The sequence below is a fragment of the Helicoverpa armigera genome, chromosome 4, assembly GCF_030705265.1.
Source record: "Helicoverpa armigera isolate CAAS_96S chromosome 4, ASM3070526v1, whole genome shotgun sequence".
Taxonomy (NCBI): Eukaryota; Metazoa; Arthropoda; class Insecta; order Lepidoptera; family Noctuidae; genus Helicoverpa; species Helicoverpa armigera.
The window spans coordinates 9,689,312-9,712,334 of NC_087123.1; the positions used below are offsets into that span (position 1 = coordinate 9,689,312).

General features: G+C 34.2%; 1 protein-coding gene across 1 annotated transcript in view; it reads right to left on the bottom strand.

Annotated features, from left to right (window-relative positions):
* LOC110374993 (uncharacterized) overlaps positions 1–23,023 on the bottom strand; it is a 48,448-nt gene that overhangs the window by 21,847 nt on the left and 3,578 nt on the right. The window contains exons 11-66 of the mRNA XM_064034343.1: positions 22,783–22,884; positions 22,607–22,708; positions 22,335–22,439; positions 22,030–22,131; positions 21,823–21,921; positions 21,636–21,737; positions 21,442–21,543; positions 21,258–21,359; positions 20,728–20,829; positions 20,360–20,461; positions 20,086–20,187; positions 19,909–20,010; positions 19,731–19,832; positions 19,542–19,643; positions 19,353–19,454; positions 19,153–19,254; positions 18,827–18,925; positions 18,592–18,693; positions 18,386–18,487; positions 18,210–18,311; positions 18,025–18,129; positions 17,608–17,709; positions 17,136–17,237; positions 14,969–15,070; positions 14,623–14,721; positions 14,246–14,347; positions 13,923–14,024; positions 13,517–13,618; positions 13,294–13,392; positions 13,105–13,221; positions 12,923–13,024; positions 12,740–12,841; positions 12,528–12,629; positions 12,346–12,447; positions 12,175–12,276; positions 11,922–12,023; positions 11,736–11,837; positions 11,556–11,660; positions 11,367–11,468; positions 11,109–11,210; positions 10,930–11,031; positions 10,744–10,848; positions 10,339–10,440; positions 9,977–10,078; positions 9,620–9,721; positions 9,110–9,211; positions 8,777–8,878; positions 8,585–8,686; positions 8,262–8,363; positions 7,825–7,929; positions 7,577–7,678; positions 7,330–7,431; positions 7,028–7,129; positions 6,603–6,728; positions 6,020–6,121; positions 5,313–5,381 (exon numbers count right to left, since the gene is read on the bottom strand). Of these exons, the coding sequence (XP_063890413.1) occupies positions 5,313–5,381; positions 6,020–6,121; positions 6,603–6,728; positions 7,028–7,129; positions 7,330–7,431; positions 7,577–7,678; positions 7,825–7,929; positions 8,262–8,363; positions 8,585–8,686; positions 8,777–8,878; positions 9,110–9,211; positions 9,620–9,721; positions 9,977–10,078; positions 10,339–10,440; positions 10,744–10,848; positions 10,930–11,031; positions 11,109–11,210; positions 11,367–11,468; positions 11,556–11,660; positions 11,736–11,837; positions 11,922–12,023; positions 12,175–12,276; positions 12,346–12,447; positions 12,528–12,629; positions 12,740–12,841; positions 12,923–13,024; positions 13,105–13,221; positions 13,294–13,392; positions 13,517–13,618; positions 13,923–14,024; positions 14,246–14,347; positions 14,623–14,721; positions 14,969–15,070; positions 17,136–17,237; positions 17,608–17,709; positions 18,025–18,129; positions 18,210–18,311; positions 18,386–18,487; positions 18,592–18,693; positions 18,827–18,925; positions 19,153–19,254; positions 19,353–19,454; positions 19,542–19,643; positions 19,731–19,832; positions 19,909–20,010; positions 20,086–20,187; positions 20,360–20,461; positions 20,728–20,829; positions 21,258–21,359; positions 21,442–21,543; positions 21,636–21,737; positions 21,823–21,921; positions 22,030–22,131; positions 22,335–22,439; positions 22,607–22,708; positions 22,783–22,884 (5,721 nt within the window). The remainder of the gene's footprint in view (positions 1–5,312; positions 5,382–6,019; positions 6,122–6,602; positions 6,729–7,027; positions 7,130–7,329; positions 7,432–7,576; positions 7,679–7,824; positions 7,930–8,261; positions 8,364–8,584; positions 8,687–8,776; positions 8,879–9,109; positions 9,212–9,619; positions 9,722–9,976; positions 10,079–10,338; positions 10,441–10,743; positions 10,849–10,929; positions 11,032–11,108; positions 11,211–11,366; positions 11,469–11,555; positions 11,661–11,735; positions 11,838–11,921; positions 12,024–12,174; positions 12,277–12,345; positions 12,448–12,527; positions 12,630–12,739; positions 12,842–12,922; positions 13,025–13,104; positions 13,222–13,293; positions 13,393–13,516; positions 13,619–13,922; positions 14,025–14,245; positions 14,348–14,622; positions 14,722–14,968; positions 15,071–17,135; positions 17,238–17,607; positions 17,710–18,024; positions 18,130–18,209; positions 18,312–18,385; positions 18,488–18,591; positions 18,694–18,826; positions 18,926–19,152; positions 19,255–19,352; positions 19,455–19,541; positions 19,644–19,730; positions 19,833–19,908; positions 20,011–20,085; positions 20,188–20,359; positions 20,462–20,727; positions 20,830–21,257; positions 21,360–21,441; positions 21,544–21,635; positions 21,738–21,822; positions 21,922–22,029; positions 22,132–22,334; positions 22,440–22,606; positions 22,709–22,782; positions 22,885–23,023) is intronic.

Consider the following 23,023-nt stretch of genomic DNA (forward strand, 5'->3'; position numbering starts at 1 on the left):
TTAAGTAGTCTTCGTCATTGGGGACATGATTTTAGACCTTACGACGGCGGTTTAAGGATTAATTCACAATGCATTTGAACTCACATTTGCAAAGCATGGCTTAGAAACAGGTTCAAAATATACATAATTATATCTATGTTTGTATCTACTTGCTTTGTTGTGATGCACCAACTCTGTAGGCCTACTTTCTCGCTCACACACGCACTATCTGTTTCATGGTCTCCATTGTTGCGAACGCTAATTTAGACCATATGGCAGCGGCTCAATGATTGATTCGCAATGACTCATTATGCAAAGAACGGCTTAGTCACAAGTTTATTGCTTTATTGTGATGCGCCGACTCGGTTAACTCGGTATGGCTACTTTCTGACTGATATATGCGCTGTCTATTTCAATTTGAAGAAGAAAAATATTGTTTAATTTTTTTATGTTGTCAGAAAAAATTGTTTACCTGACTATTAGATAAGGGTTATGTTTTTCGCGCGTCTTGTTTCGTAAATTTCTTGTATTACTTACCTGTATTTCGTAAAGCTATATTTAATCGGGAACGAGGAGTAGGTAGGCAGTTCCCCGGGATGCGAGTGGAACCACGTGAAACAGCCTACTTTGGTATAAAATGAACGGCTTTGAGGAAACGATTTTTACGATGGAAATACTTAACTGAGATTATTACGTTCGAGGCACTTAGAGCAAAGCGCAGCGCAGAGCATTTTTTGTTTGACCGGCCAAGCGCACGCGCCGCCCGCCCGCGTTCTCATGTTTTTGGAAATACTTACCTACCTACTTACCTACATATGTAGTTTATTTTAAAGCATATAAGTATACCTATATGATAATGTTAACATCAGGATAGGATCACACGACATCATTCGCACGAATAATATACACCTCAAAGTAATTTTGATTTCTTTGTTTAACTTCGCAAAAACACTGTTTTGAAGATTTAGGTATCAGGTTTATAAACTATATACCTAAATCTTCAAAACAGATAACAAACAGCAACAAAAAATTACAACGATATATTTATTCATCATAAAATACCGTATAGGAATAGAAAATTCTTTTAGATATGATAAAAACACAAATAAAGAACTAAGCAATCATTAAAAACACAACTTCTGAGGAATGCGCAAGCGTTGCCCGCTAAATTCAAATTTTCAATATACCACTTTTGTGCTGGTTACGTAAGAGGTGTGTTCCGAAAATGTGACAATCATGCTGGCCAGTGCCCGTGACATCATGAGTCTGATGCCATATTGTAGTAGTGTGCCACTTAGTGAGAAGTGTCAGTTTGACGTGTTAGCAGTATTTCAAACACCAAACCTGATTTAATTAGTAGATTTTTTATAAACAAGGCCGCTAATAATGTGATTATTTTCTGCTTTTAGAGAAATACCGTCCGGCTGTGGATCAGACGCTATGAAGCGGAGGGTTCCTTGGAACATAGACCACGAGTAGGACGAACTCGTGTCCTTACAGAGGATAACGTCCAACGTATGGTAGACATCTACCAAGAAGAAAACGCCTTCACGCCGACGAGAGTGTTCGCTGAAGAATATGACGTGTCAACGGACACCATTCGCCGTGCATTACACAGGTCGGGAGTGCACCACCGTAAACCGGCACGAAAAATTGTGCTCACCGAAGAGCAAAAACTTGCGCGAGTGCGATTTGCACGAGAGCACAGGGATGCGAATTTCGCAAATGCTGTATTTGCTGACGAAAAGTGTTTTCGGTCAAGTCAGCATGGCCGTAAACACTTGTGGCGCATTGTGAATACGCGCTATGAACCGCGAAATGTCGTGGCAAACAATGAATCGGGCAGAATTTGCCTAAACATGTGGGGCTGGATGAGTGCAGATGGTCCCGGAGAACTGGTCCACTTTCCAGGGCGAGCAAATGGCCTAAATTATAGAGATTTGCTCGAGGATACGTTGGTGCCAACGGTGCGCACGGTGTATCCGAGAGCAGAGCTACCGGAATTCCTCTTCATTCAGGATAATTGCCCCATACACCAGGCACGCATTGTGCAGGACTGGTTGGCGAACCAACCAGAAATAAAAACCCTGCGGTGGCCATCTCGATCCCCTGACCTCAACCCCATTGAAAATTTGTGGGGTATAATGGTCCAAAGGTGGGATAATAGAAGGGAGAGAACCCAACTAGAACTACTAAACCACTGTCAAGAAGCTTGGGAGTCAATTCGAGGAACGGACTTGTGTGATAATTTAGTAAAATCAATAAGGTCGAGGTGCGACGCAGTCATTGACGCAGGAGGCGCAATGACGAAATATTAATGATTATGTTATATTAACTATATATTAACTAAATATAATCCCACCCAAAACAAAAATGTGAAAGGTTGGTATAAATTTACACCGGGTATAAAACACCTTCATTATTTTGAAACTTGGCCATTTTCAGATTTTTCCCTTTACCTTGACATAAAGACCTACCTCCATGCCAAATTTCAAGTCAATACGACCATTGGAAGTGGTCTAGGTTTTTGATGAGTGAGTCAGTCAGTCAGTCAGTGAGTGTATAGTAAAAATAGCGATTTTCTGACGTCAATATCTCAAGACCTACAAAAGATATATTAATGAAATTTTGTATTTTAGATAAATGAGGGGGTCTCAACAGATACTAGAAATTTGATATGCGTAAATAAAATAGATTTTGAGTTATAGGGGGGTAGAATTTGGCCCGAAATGGTTCGTGTAATATAACCCACGGCCGCGGCCGGTGTGTCGCTTTTTTTTGCTCGAACTTGGCGGACACACTGCCGTGTGCCTAGATAAGACAATATTATTTACTATACGTTAATTAAGTTTTAGAGAAGATGTTGATTATTTGTGCCTTTTATTTTAGTTTTGTTTATTTTTCTTACATATTTTGTTGTAAAATATATCACTATTCAGGTCATTTTAAAATGATTTATTTTTATAAATAAAGCCATTTCTTATATAATGTTAAGATGGATCATGATTTATTTTGTTTATTACTACAAACTACCAATTGTTAGCATAATTTAATCTACATTTTTTTTATTGTTATTTTTTTTCATATATTGTATTATTGCATACATTAGTTTTTATTTGTGCCATTTCAAAACATGTATGTGTTTAATATCTTTCACTGCCTTTATATCGTTATAATTATGTTGTAATTTTTTTTTGTTGTTGTTTGGTAATGTTGTTAATGGTAATTAAAGAAATATTATTTTATATTCGTTAATTTCATCTTAGAGAAGATTTTGATTGTTTTTGCCTTTTTTAGTTAAGATTTTTTTTTGTTTTTAAAGACAGTATAAATCTTGTATATCATTTAAATTATAATTATTGTTAAAAAATATGAATGTTCTTTTACAATCGTTTTATAAATAAAACTATTTCATAAGCGGTAAGCCATGACGAATCAAGATTTATTTTTTAATTAGAACTAAACTAATAATTGTCTGTAAGCATAATAAAAGCCACCAAATATTTTATACTTATATTTATTTGTGCTATGTTAAAAAGCTATTGCATTAAGGTAAACCCTGTAATGATAGTTTAAGGTGTTTTAAATAAATAAAAAAAAAGTATCACCTCAAACCGTAATTGGTAAAGAATTGCTTAGACTAAGAACTTACGGTTTTTAAGACAGAACGAGAGGGAATTCTATTAATTGATTTAAACTGGTCAACCAAAAATGCCAATATTACCCGTCAAAATAAGATATTCTATATTATCAAAAAAATTGTCTTGTCGTAACTAGAATAAAAGTGGCATTGTAAAAATTTGAATTTCGCGGGCAATGCTTGCGCATTCCTCAGAAGTTGTGTTTTTACTGATTGCTTGGTTCTTCATTTGTGTTTTTCTCATTTCTACGAGTATTTTTTTATTCCTACATGTTATGATGATATTGTTGTTATTTTCTATTGTTTTTGTTTGTTTATTAAGTTAATAAACATGATAAATCTTTAAAACAGTGTTTTATTTTTTGTTTTGTATGAGGGAATGTGTAAACGTGAATGATATCGAGTGATGTTAAACCTTCCCATTTTATCGTAAGCGACATGCGAGTTTGAATCTTAACTAGTAACACTTAAGATTCAAAACGCATTTTTGCTCGCACATCGCTTATGATAAATTGGTGGAATGGGGTTGATATACACTGCCGGCGGTCGGTAAAAAATAATACATATTTACAAAAATTACTTCCAAAGACTACGGGTGTGTTCCGTAAATGATACCAGTAAGTATGCTGGCCAGTGCTTGTGATACTGGTACCACCTGGTGAGAAGTGTCAAGTTTGACGTACTAGTAGTATTTCAAACACCAAAGTAGCCTAGATCTAGATAGAACACTGACTAGTATATTAAAAACCCGGCCAAGTGCGAGTCGGACTCGCGCACGAAGGGTTCCGTACCATTATTTATAAAACGGACAAAAAAATCACGTTTGTTGTATGGGAGCCCCCACAATATTTATTGAATTCTACTTTTCAGTTTATTTGTATTTGTAGTTTATACATATCTGTTTATTTATTTAATTTGTTGTTATAGCGGCAACAAAAATACATCTTCTTTGAAAATTTCAGCTCCCTAACTATCACGGTTCATGAGATACAGCCTGGCGACAGACGGACGGACGGACGGACGGACGGAGGAGCGAATACAATAGAACCCTAAAAAGGATTTGCCACTTAGGTGTCGATTTATGACGCTATGAGAACTGATCAGAATACTGGTATCAATTACGGAACACGGAAGATATGGAACGGCGCATGCACAGTTGAAATATAAGTAGACATCTACGAAATTCCCAACAAGCGTTCGAAACCGCACGCACACATAAACATGCTCCGACACGAGCCGCCCTAAGCGAAAATCACAGTGATGTCAATAACTCGAGTCAATATTAAAAACATTAAAAACTGTGGCACGTGCGCTCGGTTGGTCGCCGGGCGCCGCCGGGCGATCTTGTTTTTCATTGGCCTATTCAAGGTCAGGAGGCGGGGCTTGAGAGCTTCTAATTTTTAAGTGCAAGTTAAAATTTACCTTATGGTGGTCAGGCATTTCTGCGGACAATAGTACCTAAAGGGAAAACCACTTAGTATTGGAAACTCCTGTTTTTGACGTACATTCGTTATGATATCATGGTCATGGTTCAGGAAGATGTACTTTGAGAGGAAAAAGTGAAATTTTAAATAATTCCTACATTGATTAAAATATATAATTTAAAGTGAAATCCCCTTTTCATAACACTACAAAAGAAATATATCATTATATAGCATTTTTGTAATTATTTTTATAATATTTCATGTCTTACCATCCTCAGACGATGCTTCTTCTAACATTTTATTAGCAATACTGGAAGGCACGCGCTTTTTTGCTAACACTGAAATAAATAGTACTGCCATTTAGACCAGAATATGTAACATTTAGACGTAATTAATTAAAATGACTAAGGGTTGTATTGGACATGTGTATGGACAGACCAGATTCTAATTATCATAATCATTATGATCAGCCTTTTCATCGTCCGTTTTCTTCCCCTAAAGAGTTCTGACCTTTGACATTGCATCATGACAGAATCTATTAATATTTATTTTATGATCTCATTAAACTAAATTATCCCTAATAGGTAATTAAATAAAAGCATTGAATAAACACAAATAATAATTATGTTATCCCTTCATTGGGATTAATCTCATGTGTGATATTTTCCTGTTACAGAATAGTTACAGAACTTATTGTATTTTGTACGCACGGTAGGCACGCTAATTTCGTGGGTCTCGGCTGTTATTTGACCATCTTACAATCATTATGGGTAGTCAGAAGCCAGAATGTCTGATAACCTGTCTTAGCCAGTAACATAAGCAATACCAAAAGGGGTATTTAACCGGCTTGAGGAGGTAAGATAGGCAGTCGCTCCATGCGGAACGAAGCCATCTCTAACATCGTTGGGAAAAGGCTAAGCTGATAGGAATTGCATTTTGTGTATTATTTTAATATTATCTGACAGAATTCACTCACCCTTACGGACTTTCTTAAGAACTTGAGATGCCTTATCATCCGGTTGAATTTCTTTTTTTACTTCATCCAAAACCTTAGCATCTATATCACCTTTGTCTACAGCTAAATCAGGAAATATAAGTTTAATTTAAATTCGTTGATATTTATTAAAACTTCCGTCCGTCCGTCTGTCACCAGGCTGTATCTCATGAATCGTGAAAGCTAGACAGTTGAAATTTTCACAGATGATGTATTTCTGTTGCCGCTATAACAACAAATACTGAAAAATAGAAAAAAATAAATAGTTGGGGGCTCCCATACAACAAACGTGATTTTGCTAATTTTTGCTCGATATCCATAAATATGTATGGAATATTACTTTGGATGGTACGGAACCCTTCGTGCGCGAGTCCGACTCACACTTGGCCGGTTTTTTACCCTTTATTATTTGGAAGTTGCTGAATAGTAGCCGTAGATTTGGCTTTAGAGGAAAACAAGGAATACCTTCAAAAACAAAAGTCAGAATATAGTAGAATATAAAATGTAAACTTTGACATTGAGCGTGTTGCCTATAGGTAATGTTAAAATCCACGTGATACAATACCTTTACGTATATTTCCTAAAAGATTATTCTTAATTTTCGTTGTTTTATCTTCTTTCTGTTCTGGTGGTGTCAAGTTTTCGACTATATCGTCTAAGAAGACTGGTGAAATTTGCCTCTGTTCTACAGCTATAATAAAAAATGTTTAATTTTTAATACCGTGGTCCAAAATTACTGCATATAAAACACCAGCTGTTTCTAACGAGTATAAATCGGAATTTCTTGTCGTACCCGGACAAAATATAGCCTACATTACTTGGGGACAATCTAGGTTCTCAATAGTGACAGAATTTTCAAATCGATTGAGTAGTTTCGGAGTCTTCTGTGTCGGTTTGTGATAAACTGAGTGATGGGGAGGTATATAATTTCTATGGGCGAGTTGCTAATTATTTTCAATGTTCTGGGAATTCAACAATAATATTATTTACCTTTGGTTATCTTCGCTAACATCTCTGACTTGGTGTCAGCAGGTTTTACAGATGCTTTAATATCGTCCATGACAGTTTGCGGTAACCGTTTCTTCTTTACGGCTACAAACAAAACAATGTTTAAAAGATAGATAGATTGCAACATCATGTAACTTTTATAGGTAAAGTGAGAATCTACTTGTTGCAAAAAAATGTCGTTCTCAGAAGAAAATACAATAAAAGGACAATGGACTATGGCATATATTTATATCTTAGTAGTTATATATGCACATGCATTATCAGGAGGTTATCGAATAACAAACCTTCTTCTACATTTTTGAGAACGTCGCTCTTATTTTCTCCCTTTCTTACATCGGCGAGTACCAAATCCGTCACCGACGGCGTTAAATGCCTTCTTGCCACAGCTGAAAATATGCACAGATTTTATTAAAACTTCACAATAATATAGCATACAATAATCATTTGGTTACTTTTTATCCATGCGGGTTTCCTCGGGACAAGAAAGAAACTGTGGGGTTGCAACTAGTATAAATTATTTTCGGTACCAACCTCTTTTGAAATCTTTCAATATTTTCGACTTTTTGTCGCTTGGACGTAACTTTTCAACTACTTCGTCCATAACATCAGGCTCAATTTGACCTTTTTCTACCGCTGAAATCAAACCTTCTTTTAGACCTCATTATTTTTTTTTTATTAATTTAATTATCAACAAAAACGGCCAGTGGCCATTAACATGATACAAAATTTATGAACATTTAATTTTAAAAATGAATGAAGGCGTTTGACTTCTAGTTTACCATCTCGTATGACTTGTAACGCCTCATGCTGTTCCTGATTGGGCGGTTGTAGACTGACAACGATATCATCCATTACGATGGGGGGAATTTGCCTCTTCTCTAGACCTACAAAACCAAATTCATTAGTCAAGTTGAACTATATATATATATATTTCCTTCTTAAAATGATTTCTGATAAGACGAATAGGTGAGTTTTGTAGCCTATAAAAACAGTCATAAACTCAATCAAGCTCTGTCTCTAGTAATCTATTTATATTAATATTATAAAGAGGAAAACTTTGTTTGTTTGTTTGGTTGTAATGGATGAACTCAAAAATTACTCGATCGATTTAAAATATTTTTTCACCATTAGAAAGCTAAATTATCTGTAGCTCCGACGGGTTGCGGGTGAAACCACGGGAAAACGGCTAGTTTAATAATAAACAATGATATCATACCTTTTCGGACTTTCTCCACAACATCAGCCTTATTGTCCGACGGATTTATATCATTGAGAAGGTCGTCCATGAAATCAGCTGGTAGTTCTCCTTTGTCCACAGCTAAAAAGATTTCTTGTATTACAATTAAGTTTTATTTAATCTTTTTTATATTTTTACTAGAATACATATAACATCAGTAGAAGTAACAACGTCTATAACTTTTTTGTGTTATTCTATTATATTGGATAGAATCATACTCGTACGAATACTTCCTTAGCCTTTTTGTCAATTCTATGTACCCTTTTAATAAACTTAGACTGCATCCGGATTTTCAAGCTTACCTCTTAACACGTTCCTTAAAACTCCAGATCTTGTTTTACCAACTTGTGCACGTTGTAGAACTTTCTCTGCCACTGAAGGCGCTACATGCTGTTTTGCTATAGCTGAAATTATTACAACACAACTGTTACAATTCCTATCTTTAAAAAAATCTGTAATAACTAATAGTAATAAATAGTGTATCATAATCTTACCATTAAGAACTTTGTTCATGATTTCCGACTTTTTATCAGTAGGACGCACATCGGTCATTACTTCTTTCAGTACTTCAGGTGCCAGTTGTCCTTTTGCAACCGCTGCAAAACAAATTATTAAATGTTTTGTTTTTTGGGGCAGTTGATTGACAGGATGTGGCGTATTTATGTTTTAAGGAGATAAGAGAATACATGGGAAGAGACGACCAACACGATCCACTACTTGGAAGCACTTAGTTAAGAAATAGGCTGCTTCAACTATTTTTCATCTTTACTATTTTTGTTAATCCGCTAAAATAAATTAGGACTAGGAATTACTATATTTTAACAAACCTCGTCGAATCTGCTTAACGGCATCTTCCTTATGATCAACGGGTTGTATTTTCGCAACAAGATCATTTATGGCGTACTTTGGCATTTTTCTTTCATTAATCTCTGCAACGTTAATTGTAAATATTTAAGTACAAAAACAATTTTGGACTCCTACCAAAAATAATCCAAACTAATATTATAAATGCGAAAGTAACTCTGTCTGTCTGTCTGTCTGTCTGTCTTTTCTTCACGCCTAAACTACTAAACCGATTTGTGTGAAATTTGGTACAGACATAGTTTGAAACTTGAGAAAGGACATAGGATAGTTTTTATTACAAAAAAAAAAAAATATATTCCGGACATATAGCGCCATCTATTGGTCAAATCAAAAATCTGCTGGTAGTCACTATTCCACGCGAACGAAGTTGCGGGCAAAAGCTAGTTATTGATAATGTTCTTAAATCGATTGTTTGTTTGTGTTTTCACTATATCTATTACTTACTATATAACTATTATATCAACTCTATCTACCTTTCTTCACTTTTTCAATAACCATAGATTTGGTGTCTTTTGGTTTAATACTAGCGTTGATTTTGTCCATTACATCGGCTGGTATTTGTTTGTTATCGACAGCTGAAATATGCACATAGAACTTATTTTAAGGAACTAAAGTTATGCAACCAGAATATTGAGTGTCAAATTAGTTTTTTTCGGTCCATCTATTCAGTTAGCTCTAATAGTTTGACAGTCAGTAGGTACAAACATATTTCGGAAATTGAATAGCCCGTAACGAGAGGTCTTTGCTCATAAATTGAAAATATTTTTATAATCATGTCAAAAGTTTTTCGGGCAGGCTTTAATTATTATTTGATTCACATCACATTTTACCTTTCCGAACATTCTTTAGAACTTGTGACCTTTTTTCACTAGAGTTGACGTTAGTGAGGACCATGTTTGCAACAGAAGGAGATATGTAGTTCTTGGTTATAGCTGAAATTATATTTCGTTATGATTTTCAGGCCTGGATTCTTATCAAGAACTTTAGAGCTATATAATACAGGTTTTTTCCTCAACAAACTACTGTTAGGAGCAAGAGTGAGACAAATGGATATAATAAAATTCATCTCAAGTAAAAGATTTGGGACTATTTTCACGTAGAATATGATCTCCAGAGCTGAATATAATCTAAGTCAAATTCTAAAGCTATTTCCAATAATTCTTTTGTTGCATATTAATTGAATGTTTGTTACCTTTCCGGACCTTTTTCATGACATCTGACTGATCATCATTGTCGTGCACATTCGTCAGTATATCTTCCATTACTGCAGGTGGTAATTGTTCTTTGTCTAACGCTATAAAAATATGCATAGAGTTATATTGATTATCGAGTAATACTTACACATAGCTGGATTTTATGAAAGATCTACCTACCTACAAAGTATGTAAAAGGCCTACCTAGCTACAAAAAATATTACTCGTGAGATGACATCAAATAATAAAATATGGAAAAGGAAGTCATTCTGCGCAAAATCCAGGTGAAATTGGGATTAAAGCCAGGAGGATGGTGATCAATGATTATAATACTATTAACAATTAGCTATATGTCGTTTTATTTTATATATACAAAATCAAAGCTAAAGAAGCTACAATATGACCTTCCCGTAGGTTCTTTAGAATTTCTCCTCTTTTTTCTTTAGAAGGTTGTAATTCAGGCATTAGATCGTCCATCACGTAGGGCGAAACTTGCCTCTTCCTAACCGCTGAAATTAATTATGTTTAGTTATACAGTATAAAGCTTCCAGTTTTCAAAATAAAAATGTTTGGTTATTCAGATAACTTACCTGTTCGGATTTTGTCTACAACTTGAGATTTATCGTCGCTAAGTCTTACATTAGCTAAAATATCGTCCATAACATCGGGCGGTAACGTCTCCTTGTTTACCGCTAAAATAAATAGGTTTTCATTAAAAGGTTCAATTTCAATAAAAATACCTGCGGTTTTGTTCTAAATAATTTTTTACCTTTACGAAGATTTTTCATAACTGCTGATTTATCTGGGCTAGCTTGTGCTTTTATCAATATTTCTTCGGCGACCGATGGCGTCACATGCCTCTTTGCTATTGCTAAAATAGTATAAGAATTTCTTTCTCAGGTAAGTGAAAACACATTATGAAATAATCATTAATGTTTACATTACACCCAAATATTAGTTCAGTCTATGAATAAATAAAAGCTAAACTTGAGAAATATGAGATAAGCATCAAATTAATCATGTTTACCTTTTTGAAGTTTCTTCATGACTTGGGATTTATTGTCATTGTTACGTACATTCAATAAGACATCCTCCAACACATCGGCAGAGATTTGTCCCTTTTCCACGACTAGAATATGATTAATTATTGTGTATCTGATTTCGAATCCAAAATATGAACACTAAACTACATATCAAGTTATTTTGTTCAACAGACCTTTACGTAGGTTAGCTATAACTTCGGCTTTATTGTCTTTCCTAGGATACAGTTTAGTAGCAATATCATCTATCAAAGTTGGCGGTATTTGTTTTGCTTCCAAAGCTAAAATGTTATATAGTGTTACTAATGATATTGTATTTTTTGTTGTATTTGATTTTTTAGTTTGTGTCATCTTACCAGCTTTGACTTTATCTACGATAACTGACTTAGTATCAGCAGGCTTTACAGTGTCTAGTATCTTATTTAAAACGTCGTTTGGTAGTTCTCCTCTTTGCACCGCTAATGGAAAATCAAGAGTTATATCTCACAGCACTTCAAGTTTGTGGAAAATCAAATAAAAATACATATAATTATAAGCATTACCTTTCCGCACACTTTTCATTACTTCAGATTTATCTTTACTAGTACGCACATTCGCAAGTAGGTCATCCTTGATAGATGGTGTCACGTGCCTTTTTATAATTGCTGCAATTAATATTATTTAAGAAAAAAATCATAAAGCATCAAATTCTTACGAATACAAAGATACCAACGACCATGGAACGTGATGGTATGTATGGAAATAGGCTGAATGATAAAACAGAAGTTAATTATTGTTTTTTACATGCTGTCTTACCTTTGCGCACTTTCTTCATGGCCTGAGACTTATTATCAGTTGGACGAACTGTAGCTAGAACTTCATCCAGGACATCTGGTGCCAGTTGTCCTTTATCAACCGCTGCAATCAAATACAATTAATGTAGAATATTTGAATTAATTTTTGTTTTGAAATAATTGAAAGTGTTACCTCTCCGAATATTCATTATGACATCTGCTTTATTATCTCTAGGTGTCAAATCGGCAAGCACATCATCCAAGACATATGGCGATATTGTACTCGTTTCCAATACTGAAATAGTTTATTTTATTTTAGACTATTGTTCTCAAAGTTCAGCAGTTTAATTTGAACTAACATCTTATCATATTTACCAGCACGAACTTTCTTTAAGACTTTTTCCTTCGTATCTTTCGGGTCTACGATTTTCAGAACATCGTACATTACAGTAGTGGGTATAATTCCCTTATCCACAGCTAAAATAAATGAACAGATATTATTTAAACATGAAACGATCCATAATTAACTATATCGTATTGATATCAATACTGTGTGTTATGTTCAACTGTGAGTGGACAGTAGTTACCTTTTCGAATCTTGTTTACAATTTCAGGGCCATCTACAGCCGTCGCTGCATTAGCTAGCACATCTTCCTTCACTGCTGGAGAAATGTGCCTCTTTGCTATAGCTACAATTATATTTTAGATATTATTGAATTAGAACGTAACCGATAAAGCAAATATTTATAGATCCAATGAAATTTTGTTACCTTTACGAACTTTTTTGACGACTGTGGATTTTTTATCATTCTGTTTTAAATTGGCTTTTAGATCATCTAAAACTGCTGGTGAAAGTTGTCCTTGTGCTACCGCTAAAGTAAGAATATATTAATTTGACATAAGTGGTCCTTTAAAAATATATAAAATAACGAACAAATTAAATGATGTTCACCTCTTCGAATATTCTTTAGTACTTTAGATTTCTTATCTGTAACGCTTTCTGTATCAGATTTTTCTAATGTTTTTAACGCTTCAATGACAGAAGGCGTCATTTTCCCCGAGATGACCGCTGAAATGACAATACATTATTAGACCACTTCCTTAACATAAAATGTACTCAGATCAATTCCTTTTAACTAACCTTTGCGAACACGCTTCATGATTTCCTCTTCATCTTTCGGTCGTAGATGATCAGCTAATTGCTCCATTGTTTCTTTTGGTATTTTGCTTTTTTCGATGGCTGAAATATTTGTTTTGAAGAAATTCTAAATAATGTTTAAAGAGCCAACACGGCAAAGGTCGATCACTGACTACAAATCATCAATTTACGATATTATCTTTTAATTGAGCTTTATTCTACGTACCTTTGCAGACTTTCTTAAGAACATCAGTTTTGTCGTCATCAGGTAGCACGTGTGCGAGAATGTCATTCATAACTGCAGGTGGTAAATGTCCTTTATCCGCAGCTGGGTTAATAAAAATAGAAGAGGTAAGTAATAAGCGTTTCAAGCATAAAATACGGCCCTTGTTCAGCATAACGCTGCAATACTCCTTATGTAACACAAATTGTCATCGCTTTTTAGCGACAGCCAATGCTAACGTGATGAGCATGAAATAATTAAACTTAGCCTCGTGTAGAGACCGGTCACCACGATTACATCAAAGTACGCTATTTATCCATTTAACGGGTTAAATCATGTACATAAGTATGTCTAGTAGCTACTTTCAACATATTTCAATGGTCGATCCCATACTTCAAAAACGACTTACCCTTATAGACTTTCTCTATGATTTCCGATGAGTCGTCACTATCACTTAGTTCTGTCATCACTTCCTCCATCACTGAAGGAGTCATATGCTTCTTACCAACCGCTACAAGTAAAAAAGAAAGGTTGTTACGTTAGGTATGTAATTTAAAAGGTGGAATTCCACCGAAATGTTGAAAAAAAAAAAAAATGAACACGTTATCGCGAGTCCACTGCTAGCATATTTTGTTCGCGCACAAAGGTTGCAGTTTCACCAACATTTGTGGAATGAATCTCCCCTTCATACTGGATTCTCACATGAATTCTTGGTTACGTTTCTATACATACCTCTGCGGATTTTCTTGAGGACAACTGACCGACTATCACTCGGACTTGTTTTTTCAATTACTTCATCTAAAATAGATGGTTCTAACTTTCCTTTACCGATCGCTGTAATAAACAAAATGCTATTCTAAATATCAGAGCCATTTTAGAGGGAATAGGTTTTGGAATAGCTAGCTATACTACTCAATATTATTAGTTCGGAAGTTACTTTATATGCGCTCTCATGCAAATAATACAGAACCGATTTGAATTAAATATAGTTCACATGTAGTCTAGAGCCTGGGAAAGAACATACTACTTTTTATCTGGCTAGAAATTATTTCTCTTAGAATGCTAGAAACAGATAGGATTATATAAACTAGAGATATTTTAGCACTTACCTTTTTGAATGCCTTTCAGTACTTTTGATTTAGTAGGAATCATTCTAGTGTCGAAAATATCATCCATGATATGAGCTGGCACATGTCTTTTTTGTAACGCTGTAATTTTAGTTTATTACAATAATTAACAAAATAAATAGCTTTTACACATGTTATATCGACTAAGCGTAATATGGTAGGTACATTTTTGGCTCGGTTTGTTTTGTAAAAATATAGCTCATACTTATATAAGTTTAGATAGGAAATTTTAAGAAACAGACTACTACTTTTCACTCATTTTTTTACAATTAATGGAGGGAAATTTTTAACACAAAAAATATTAATAGACCAGCAACCATATACGTGCCTTGATGAACCTTTTTTATGACCGTTTTTTTCTTATCCTTTGGTTTCACTTTCGCCAGTATTTCGCCTAATATTGCGGGTGGCAGCTTTCCTTTTCCTACCCCTGAGAAAATAGCAATAAATAATACATACCTTTATTGTATGAATGGTCAAGCTACGCTTTTAGACTATTTAGATACGTATTGCTCCATTTTCAGCTCGGATCAATCGATCAATAAATAATAGTTAAAAAAAAAACTAAAAAACACGCTTTTTATAGAAAACCGAACTAATAACTAATATTCATTGAAATTTTTAACACTATTTTCTTAATTTAAATTCATTAAATTTATTTTCTATTTTTAGTTCGGTTTTCTATAAAAAGCGTGTTTTTTAGTTTTTTTTTAAACTATTATTTATTTTCTACTTTTAGTTTGGTTTTTTATAAAAACGTAATTTTTTAATTTTTTTAAACTATTATTTGTTTTGTAGAATTAAAAATCTCTTTAGTATACAAAAAATTGTCAATATTAGAGAAAACGGCTAAAGATAATTTATTGGAAATAAAAATTAACAACGACTCCTACGTTTTCGACTGTAGAGAAAAATTATAGAAAATTTTAATTAATTTTCTTACCTTATCGACTATACAGGGTGTGTCGTTCACAATCACATTAAATCTAATCACATATACTTTATGATATTCTATGGCGAATTGTAAAAAAAATAAGCTAATCCATTCAGTGGTTTAGCCACAGGAGTCATTTTTCGTTTTTCTAATTTACAACATCATGTGTAAAGCAGAGATAAAGTTAGGAGTATCGAATGTTTTGATCAGTTGACAACTGTCAGTTTTCAAGGGAGAGTTTCAATTGTCTGTAATGACTGACTTTTATATGGTGTTCTAATTTTCACACATTTTTATTCTATTTACTTTCTTTGAAAAATGCATTTTTTTATTTTTACGTATTTTTCTTTTTCCTTTGCGCTAATCGACATATAATAACCAGTATATTAACGCATTTCATTTAATGTGATTGTGAACGACACACCCGATATATGAAAATTGTATAAATTAACAAAAATCATATTTTGCAAATTGAAAAACTTTTTTACAGAAAAATTAAACCGACTTCCAAAAACACTAAAAAGTTTTTTATTTACAGCTTTTCAGTGATACGAATAGTTGTCATTATCCATATAAGTCGAAAGTTCTCATCAATACAAAGAATATAAGCCCAAATACGAGGTATTTTACATATTCAGTTGTCGAGTTCCCTCGACCTTCTCTGGTCTCCATCATCAGATCAGCTCCAAACCTTCACTGTTGCAAAGGTCTCGTCAATACAAATAATATAAGCCCAAACACGAGGTAGTTTACATATTCAGTTGTCGAGTTCCCTCGACCCTCTCTGGTCTCCATCATCAGGTCAGCTCCAAACCTTCACTGTTGAATAGTGCTTTCAGGCATACACCTGAGTGTCAAGTTTTTATCCTACGTATGCCTACAACTTTCGAAGTTTGCCCTCGATTTCTCAGGGTTTCCATCATCAGATCCGTGACCTGATGACTATGGGACCAACCGGCAGCTATTCCGCGTCGAACAAAAAAAGAATCACGTAAATCGGTCTGTAAACCTCGGAGTAATCGATGTAAATACATAAAAAAAAACAACCGGCCGAATTGAGAACCTCCTCCTTTTTGGGAAGTCGGTTAAAAATGGAATAATTCTATTAAATTAGTGTATTGTCATCGGTCCTCAATAAATCTACAAAGTTTGAACGAAATCTGGCCGTTTAAAGTGGGTCAAAATCGCGCCCAAAGAAGTCGGTTACAAACAAACATACAAACATACAGGTGAAGCTAATAAAAAGCGTGTAAAAAATTAAGCAACGCTTAGAGCGGTCGGTCCTTGGATTGTTAGCCATCTTGTCATGTGTAGTTCCTCCGTATTTTGGAATACCGGTAAATCTATGAGTCCCACCTGTCCTTTAATCTTCATCAGCTGTTATCCACCAGACACTCAGAAAGTCCGACAACCAGTCTTACTAGTGGATATGGGGTTACTCAAGTACATAACTGTTACTTTTATCGCATACTTAATAAGTTGAATTCCAAGTATTTCAATTGAACACGTTAGTGCACCAGCGAATTAGTATTAGATAATAAATAAAGAGATTTTTACATACCTTCACGGATCCTGTTAATAATTTCAGATTGACTGTCAGCGCCTTGTACATTGGCAATTATGTCTTCCATTACTGAAGGGGTCACGTGCTTCTTTCCTATGGCTGAGGACGTAAATAAGAACATACTGCATCATGATCGAATTACTACTTAAAAAGGTATTTCGAATGAAAACAAACCCTCACAGCAGCAGCATTATCGTTATAATATTTTTTTATTGAATTTGATTTAACTAAAATTAGTCTCATCCCAATGCGAGACCTTTAACAGTGCTTTCACAGTAGCAGATTTTTTGCACGTATAGTTCTGTTGTACTAAGCACGATACATTCCGAGCGACAGAAAATCTTTCACACGGGCGGGAAATTCGCTGGTGTGAAAGTGCTCTGAATTGAAATTAACACTTATCTGCACTATTTTTAAATGTTCAGCAGCAGTACGGTTCGATCAATAATTACTTGTATGGTTTAAATACCTTTGCGGACCTTCCTCATAACTTGTGATTCTGTTTCCGATGGACGTGAATCAACGAGTATATCATCCATCACGGACGGTGTTAGATGCCCCATTCCAATAGCTGAAATAATATTTTGCGTGTGACCAATATGTTCATTGTAAAGCTGAGAGTTTGTTTAGTCGTACTTGTCTCAAGAACCGATGAACTGATTTGAAGATTATCTATTCAAACCCATTGATCAAAGAAGGCTATAAACTTTATCCGGTAGCTCGGAATAGTTCCAAATGGACACGCTGGCCGAATAAATTTTTTATTATATGAAAATAAAATATGTATGTCATTGCAGAAAAGTAGAAGAGAAACCGTGAGAAGAACGTCAAAGGGTTCCCCAAGGCGGTATATCGCTGGATAAACAGCTACTATTTTACCAGTTACCTTTACGGACTTTGTTCAAAATATCATGTTGACTAGATTTCGGCTTTGGACTAGTGAGAAAAATGTCATCCATAATATTTGGTGATACACGCCTGTTCTGCAGTGCTGTAATATAATACAAAGAATATTTTAATTATTTAAGGGCAACCATAATCATGTCATCCAAGTAAAAAAAATTAAATCACCTTTCTGGACCTTTTCCATAGCAATATATTTAGTGTCATTAGGATTTATACAGTTGAGTACTTCACTGAAAACTTCGGGTGGAACTTGACCTCTCCTCGCGGCTGAAATTATAATCAATTTTAAAAACAAACTTAACATACCACAATTTATTTTTCTTACTCCTAGATTTGCTTACCTCGACGGAGGACTTTCATAATTTCTGGAATATCCTTACTGCATTGTGCTTTCGTGAGAACTTCATTGATCACAGAGGGTGTTATATGCCTCTTTCCAATAGCTGTAGTATTATAAAAATATACCGTAATACATAGTAATTAATATACTGCAACTTATATTTTAGTAAATGCCAATTAAGTATTTCTTATTGATATAAAACAATACCTTTCTGGACTTTCTTCATGACTACAGACTTCTTGTCTTTAGGACCTACACTGGATAGTATATCTTCAACAACTGATGGTGATAATTTTCCTTCCCCAACAGCTGCAAATGATTAAATATTTAGACAGTGTGTTGCTGAACTTAAAGTTGAAGTAATATTTACGTTTTAGGCTAAGTTACGGCCACGGTCGGGACAGGCTAGGCAGAGAAAATATTAAGCTTTTCATAAACTTACCTTTACGTATATTCTGCATAACTTCTGAATCATGAAAAGGATGTTGACTGGCGAGGATGTCCTCCAATACATTTGGAGGCACGTGTCTTTTTTCTACCGCTGTAAGTTAAAACATTAATAGTATGATTTTATTGGAAATTCCAGTATCAGTGTAATATTTAATTGCACTCTAGATTGCCTTTGGCATTAAATTCGTAAATAGAACACCGGAGAGGCTGGTGTTGCTGTAGTGATAGCCATCAATACCTAGGAAAAAAGAAATTGTAATTCGTAACATTCTTTTGTGAAGTTTGTTTGTTAAAAGTATACTTCACTCTAAGACTTACCTTGACGAATCTTCTCTTTGACCGCATACTCATTATCGGTCGGTGTTACATTGACGAGGATTTCACTTACAATATCAGGTGGTAGTAGTCCGTTATCAACCGCTACAGTAAATTATTAATATACATATTTACTTCATGTAGGTATTAAATTAATTTTTTTATTGTAAATAAAGACAAGAAAATATCGTCGTTTCCTTTACCTTTACGGACGTTCTTAAAAATCTGTGATTTGTTTTGTCCAGTTCGCACGCGTGCTAAAACCTTATCCTTCACGGATGGTGTGATGTGTTTTTTCGTTATTGCTGAAATTTTATCATTGATTAAAATATCAATCAGTCAGTTACCATATCCCAATTATATGAATGTCTCAAATTATATTAAAATCTTACCTTTTCTGACTTTCTTCAAAACTTGAGATCTTGTGTCTTTTGGGCCAACCGTCGCCATTATATCATCCATCACAGCTGGCGACAGTTGCCCTCGGCCTATAGCTGTAGATACATAAATGCAATAATAAAATAAATCATTCATAGCTGGTATAATCCTCCAACTTAGTAAAAGTGCTACTCCTTAATTACCTTTGCGAACACTATTAATAATTTCACATCTAGAATCACTGAGCTTCTGACTACCAAGTATTTCATCTACTACATCTGAAGGGATGTGTACTTTTTCCAGAACTGCAAATAAATCGGAATAATAAATCAATAAAATAATTTTATTTAAATTTATTCTCAGAAAAGTTTAAAGACGCACCTTGACGAACTTTCTCCATAACTTTGTTTTTATTGTCACTAGGGCTTATAGTTTTTATTATTTCCTTCATAACAGATGGTGGTATATTTCCTTTTTCTACCTCTGGAATAAAAATAAAAACCAAGTGTTGATAATAATCGTTCAGAAAAATATTTACATCATTTTGGACATATTTACCTTTGCCGACGTGCTTTATAACGTCAGACCTAGTATTACTAGATCTTACTTTGGCTAGAATATCTTCCATCACGGTGGGACTGATGTGTTGTTTTTCAATTGCTGAAATAAAAGTTTATATTGATCCACAATATGAATTATAGAAGAGTTCCTTGACACAAGGGAATTTATCTAATATAATTTTAGAAATAGTGTATAAATCGTTCTTTATATTGGCTTGTTATAAGCAACAAACTCTTCAGCTTGCTTTACAATATTAGTATAGATATTGTACCTTTACGAACTTTGTTCAAGACGACTGAATGTGTATCGGTTGAGCATACGTTGTCCAGAATATCCTCGTAGACATCGGGTGACAGTTGTTTCTGGGCTATCGCTGTAAACATTCATAGGTATTATACTTTTGATAACAACTAATATAATTAAACTTGTATTATTGAAATTAATATGGAAAATACACAAGGAAACAATTCCAAAATGACAAAATTAAATGGAAAATACATATGATAATTAGATATTTAATATAAGGTACAAAAGAAATAAAATTTTACGTTTTTATTAAATTCAATACCATATTTTTAAAATTAATTTTGATAACAACATTTCTAATAGATAAAAAAAAAAGATTATGGTATTACTAACCTTTCCGAACGTTCATCATAACTCTTGACTTAGAAGCCACGAGCTTTGCCGGTCCCAAGATTTCATCAATAACTTTGGTCGGCACGCGTCTTTTCTGTACCGCTGAAAATTATGGCGAGTATATTGTTTTATACATTTGACTATGTATAGTGTATACCATATAACTGACCACATCATTGTCTAGTGATTGTAAGCTCGACTGCAGTGCTCGGGGTCCCGAGTTGGGCCAAAATCCTCTTTGTGAAATTAATGGACCCTGGAAGTTATTTGTGACTCTTCCCCGTGTCTTCGAGAGCACGGTAATCTTGCAATCCTGAACTCTCTACGGTCATGTGGGATCACCACTAAATTGCATAGAGTGGACTTGTGTACTACTTCTAATTTAACACTGTTGGCTGATTCCCTTAGAAAACAAACCAGCAGGCCGTTAAATTCTATGTGGACGACATTCTTCTATATCAACACATTTTTGTACCACATCGTTTGCGTGTTATAAATAAAGGAATTTAATAATAATAGCATCGACCTACCTTCTTGCAATCTGTTCATAATTTTAATCTTATTATCACTTGGTGTAACGTTGGCCAAAATTTTTCCCAAAACAGCAGGGTCTAGCTGACCTTTGTCTACCGCTAAATTGAAAAAAGTATTAAACATTAATTTTAAATCCATTATCGACCAAAAAAATAACACTATATCCTAAATTTTCGTTACCTTTTTGCATGTTTTTGATGAGTGCAGACTTATTATCACTGGCTCGCATTTTTGTTAATATATCATCCGCATCGCTGGCCGGGATATGGTATTTTACTATGGCTAAAATAATGGAAAACCCAATCGATTAGTTTAAGATGCTTTTACTTAGAAAGTTTTTAATGTCAGTTGTTCCTAGAAGCTTTTCTATTTACCTTTCTTGACTTTCTTTAAGACTTCAGATTTTGAGTCATTTGGTCGTACAGTGGCATTTATATCGTACATTACAGCAGGCACTAGCTCTCCTTTGCATATCGCTGTAAAATACAAGACACGTAGGATATTGGTCGAAAAAACTGATTATGATGAATATTAAATTATTATTTTTTTCTTATTACTTACCTTTTCTAACTTTCGTTATAACAGTCCTGCTGCTCATAAGTTCTAAATTGGTGAAAATATCATCAATGATACGCGGTGGCACTTTTCTTTTTTCTAGCGCTGCGAATGACACAATATTTGTGTGGGTCATTATTTATTTCTTTATTTATTTATTTATTTCAATTGTCATTTAAGTTGTTACACGTATGAATTGGGCATGAAACTCACCTTTACGGATCTTTTTCATGACTTGAGAATCGGTATCAATTGATTGTACATTGGTGAGAATATCATCCATAATATCAGGTGATAGTTGCCCCGCTTTTATAGCTGAAACCAACATCGGCTTAGAGAACTTACTTGTATTAATCATCATAAAACATACTTATCTATCATATATTTTTCGCATATATGTAAGTCATGCTAATCCATGTGCGATGTATGTAGATCAGATGCCTTATCCAAACTTGCACATAATTTCTTGCCTTTTATTGCCTTACGTGCTGTTCTTATCAATTCAATAGACTACATACCTTTCCGAATGTTGTTTATAACGTTTGCTGTATTCTCACTAGGCTGAAGATGGTTGGCAAAGATCGAGTCTAACACATACCGCGATACTTGTCGCTTTTCTATTGCTGAAATTTTTAAAATAAATTTTATTACTTGATTATTTTGAGAATGTTTATCTTAACTGTCTTTACTACTTGGAACATCAGGTGTTGCAATTAATGAAAAATAATTTTTGTAAAGGATGATAACATTCAAAATTTATACTCTAAACGCATATTTAATTCAAACTTACCTCTACGAATTTTCTCTAAAACTTGTACCTTATTATCACTTGGATGTACAGTATCGAGTATTTCACTCAAACTGACCAATGGTAACTGTCCTTTTTCTGCCGCTAAAATAATACCGTTTTTAAGGCCATCCGAAATTTAATCCTTAAAAGCAACGCAAAGGGGATAAATGCCATACCTTTCCGGACTTTCTTTAAAATTTCCGCTTTGTCATCACAAGCATATATTGTAGAGAATACTTCGTGCATTGCCGATGGAGTAACATGTCTTCTTGTTATTGCTAGAATGAAATTAATAAGAATGACAAAAATACAGCTGATTGTCAAAGAAAAAGTCCTTTTTCCTTTATCTAAATTTTAAACTAGGTAGACGCAGTCTTCTTCCATACTCCTCTATTATAATATGACTTCGGCTTGTTT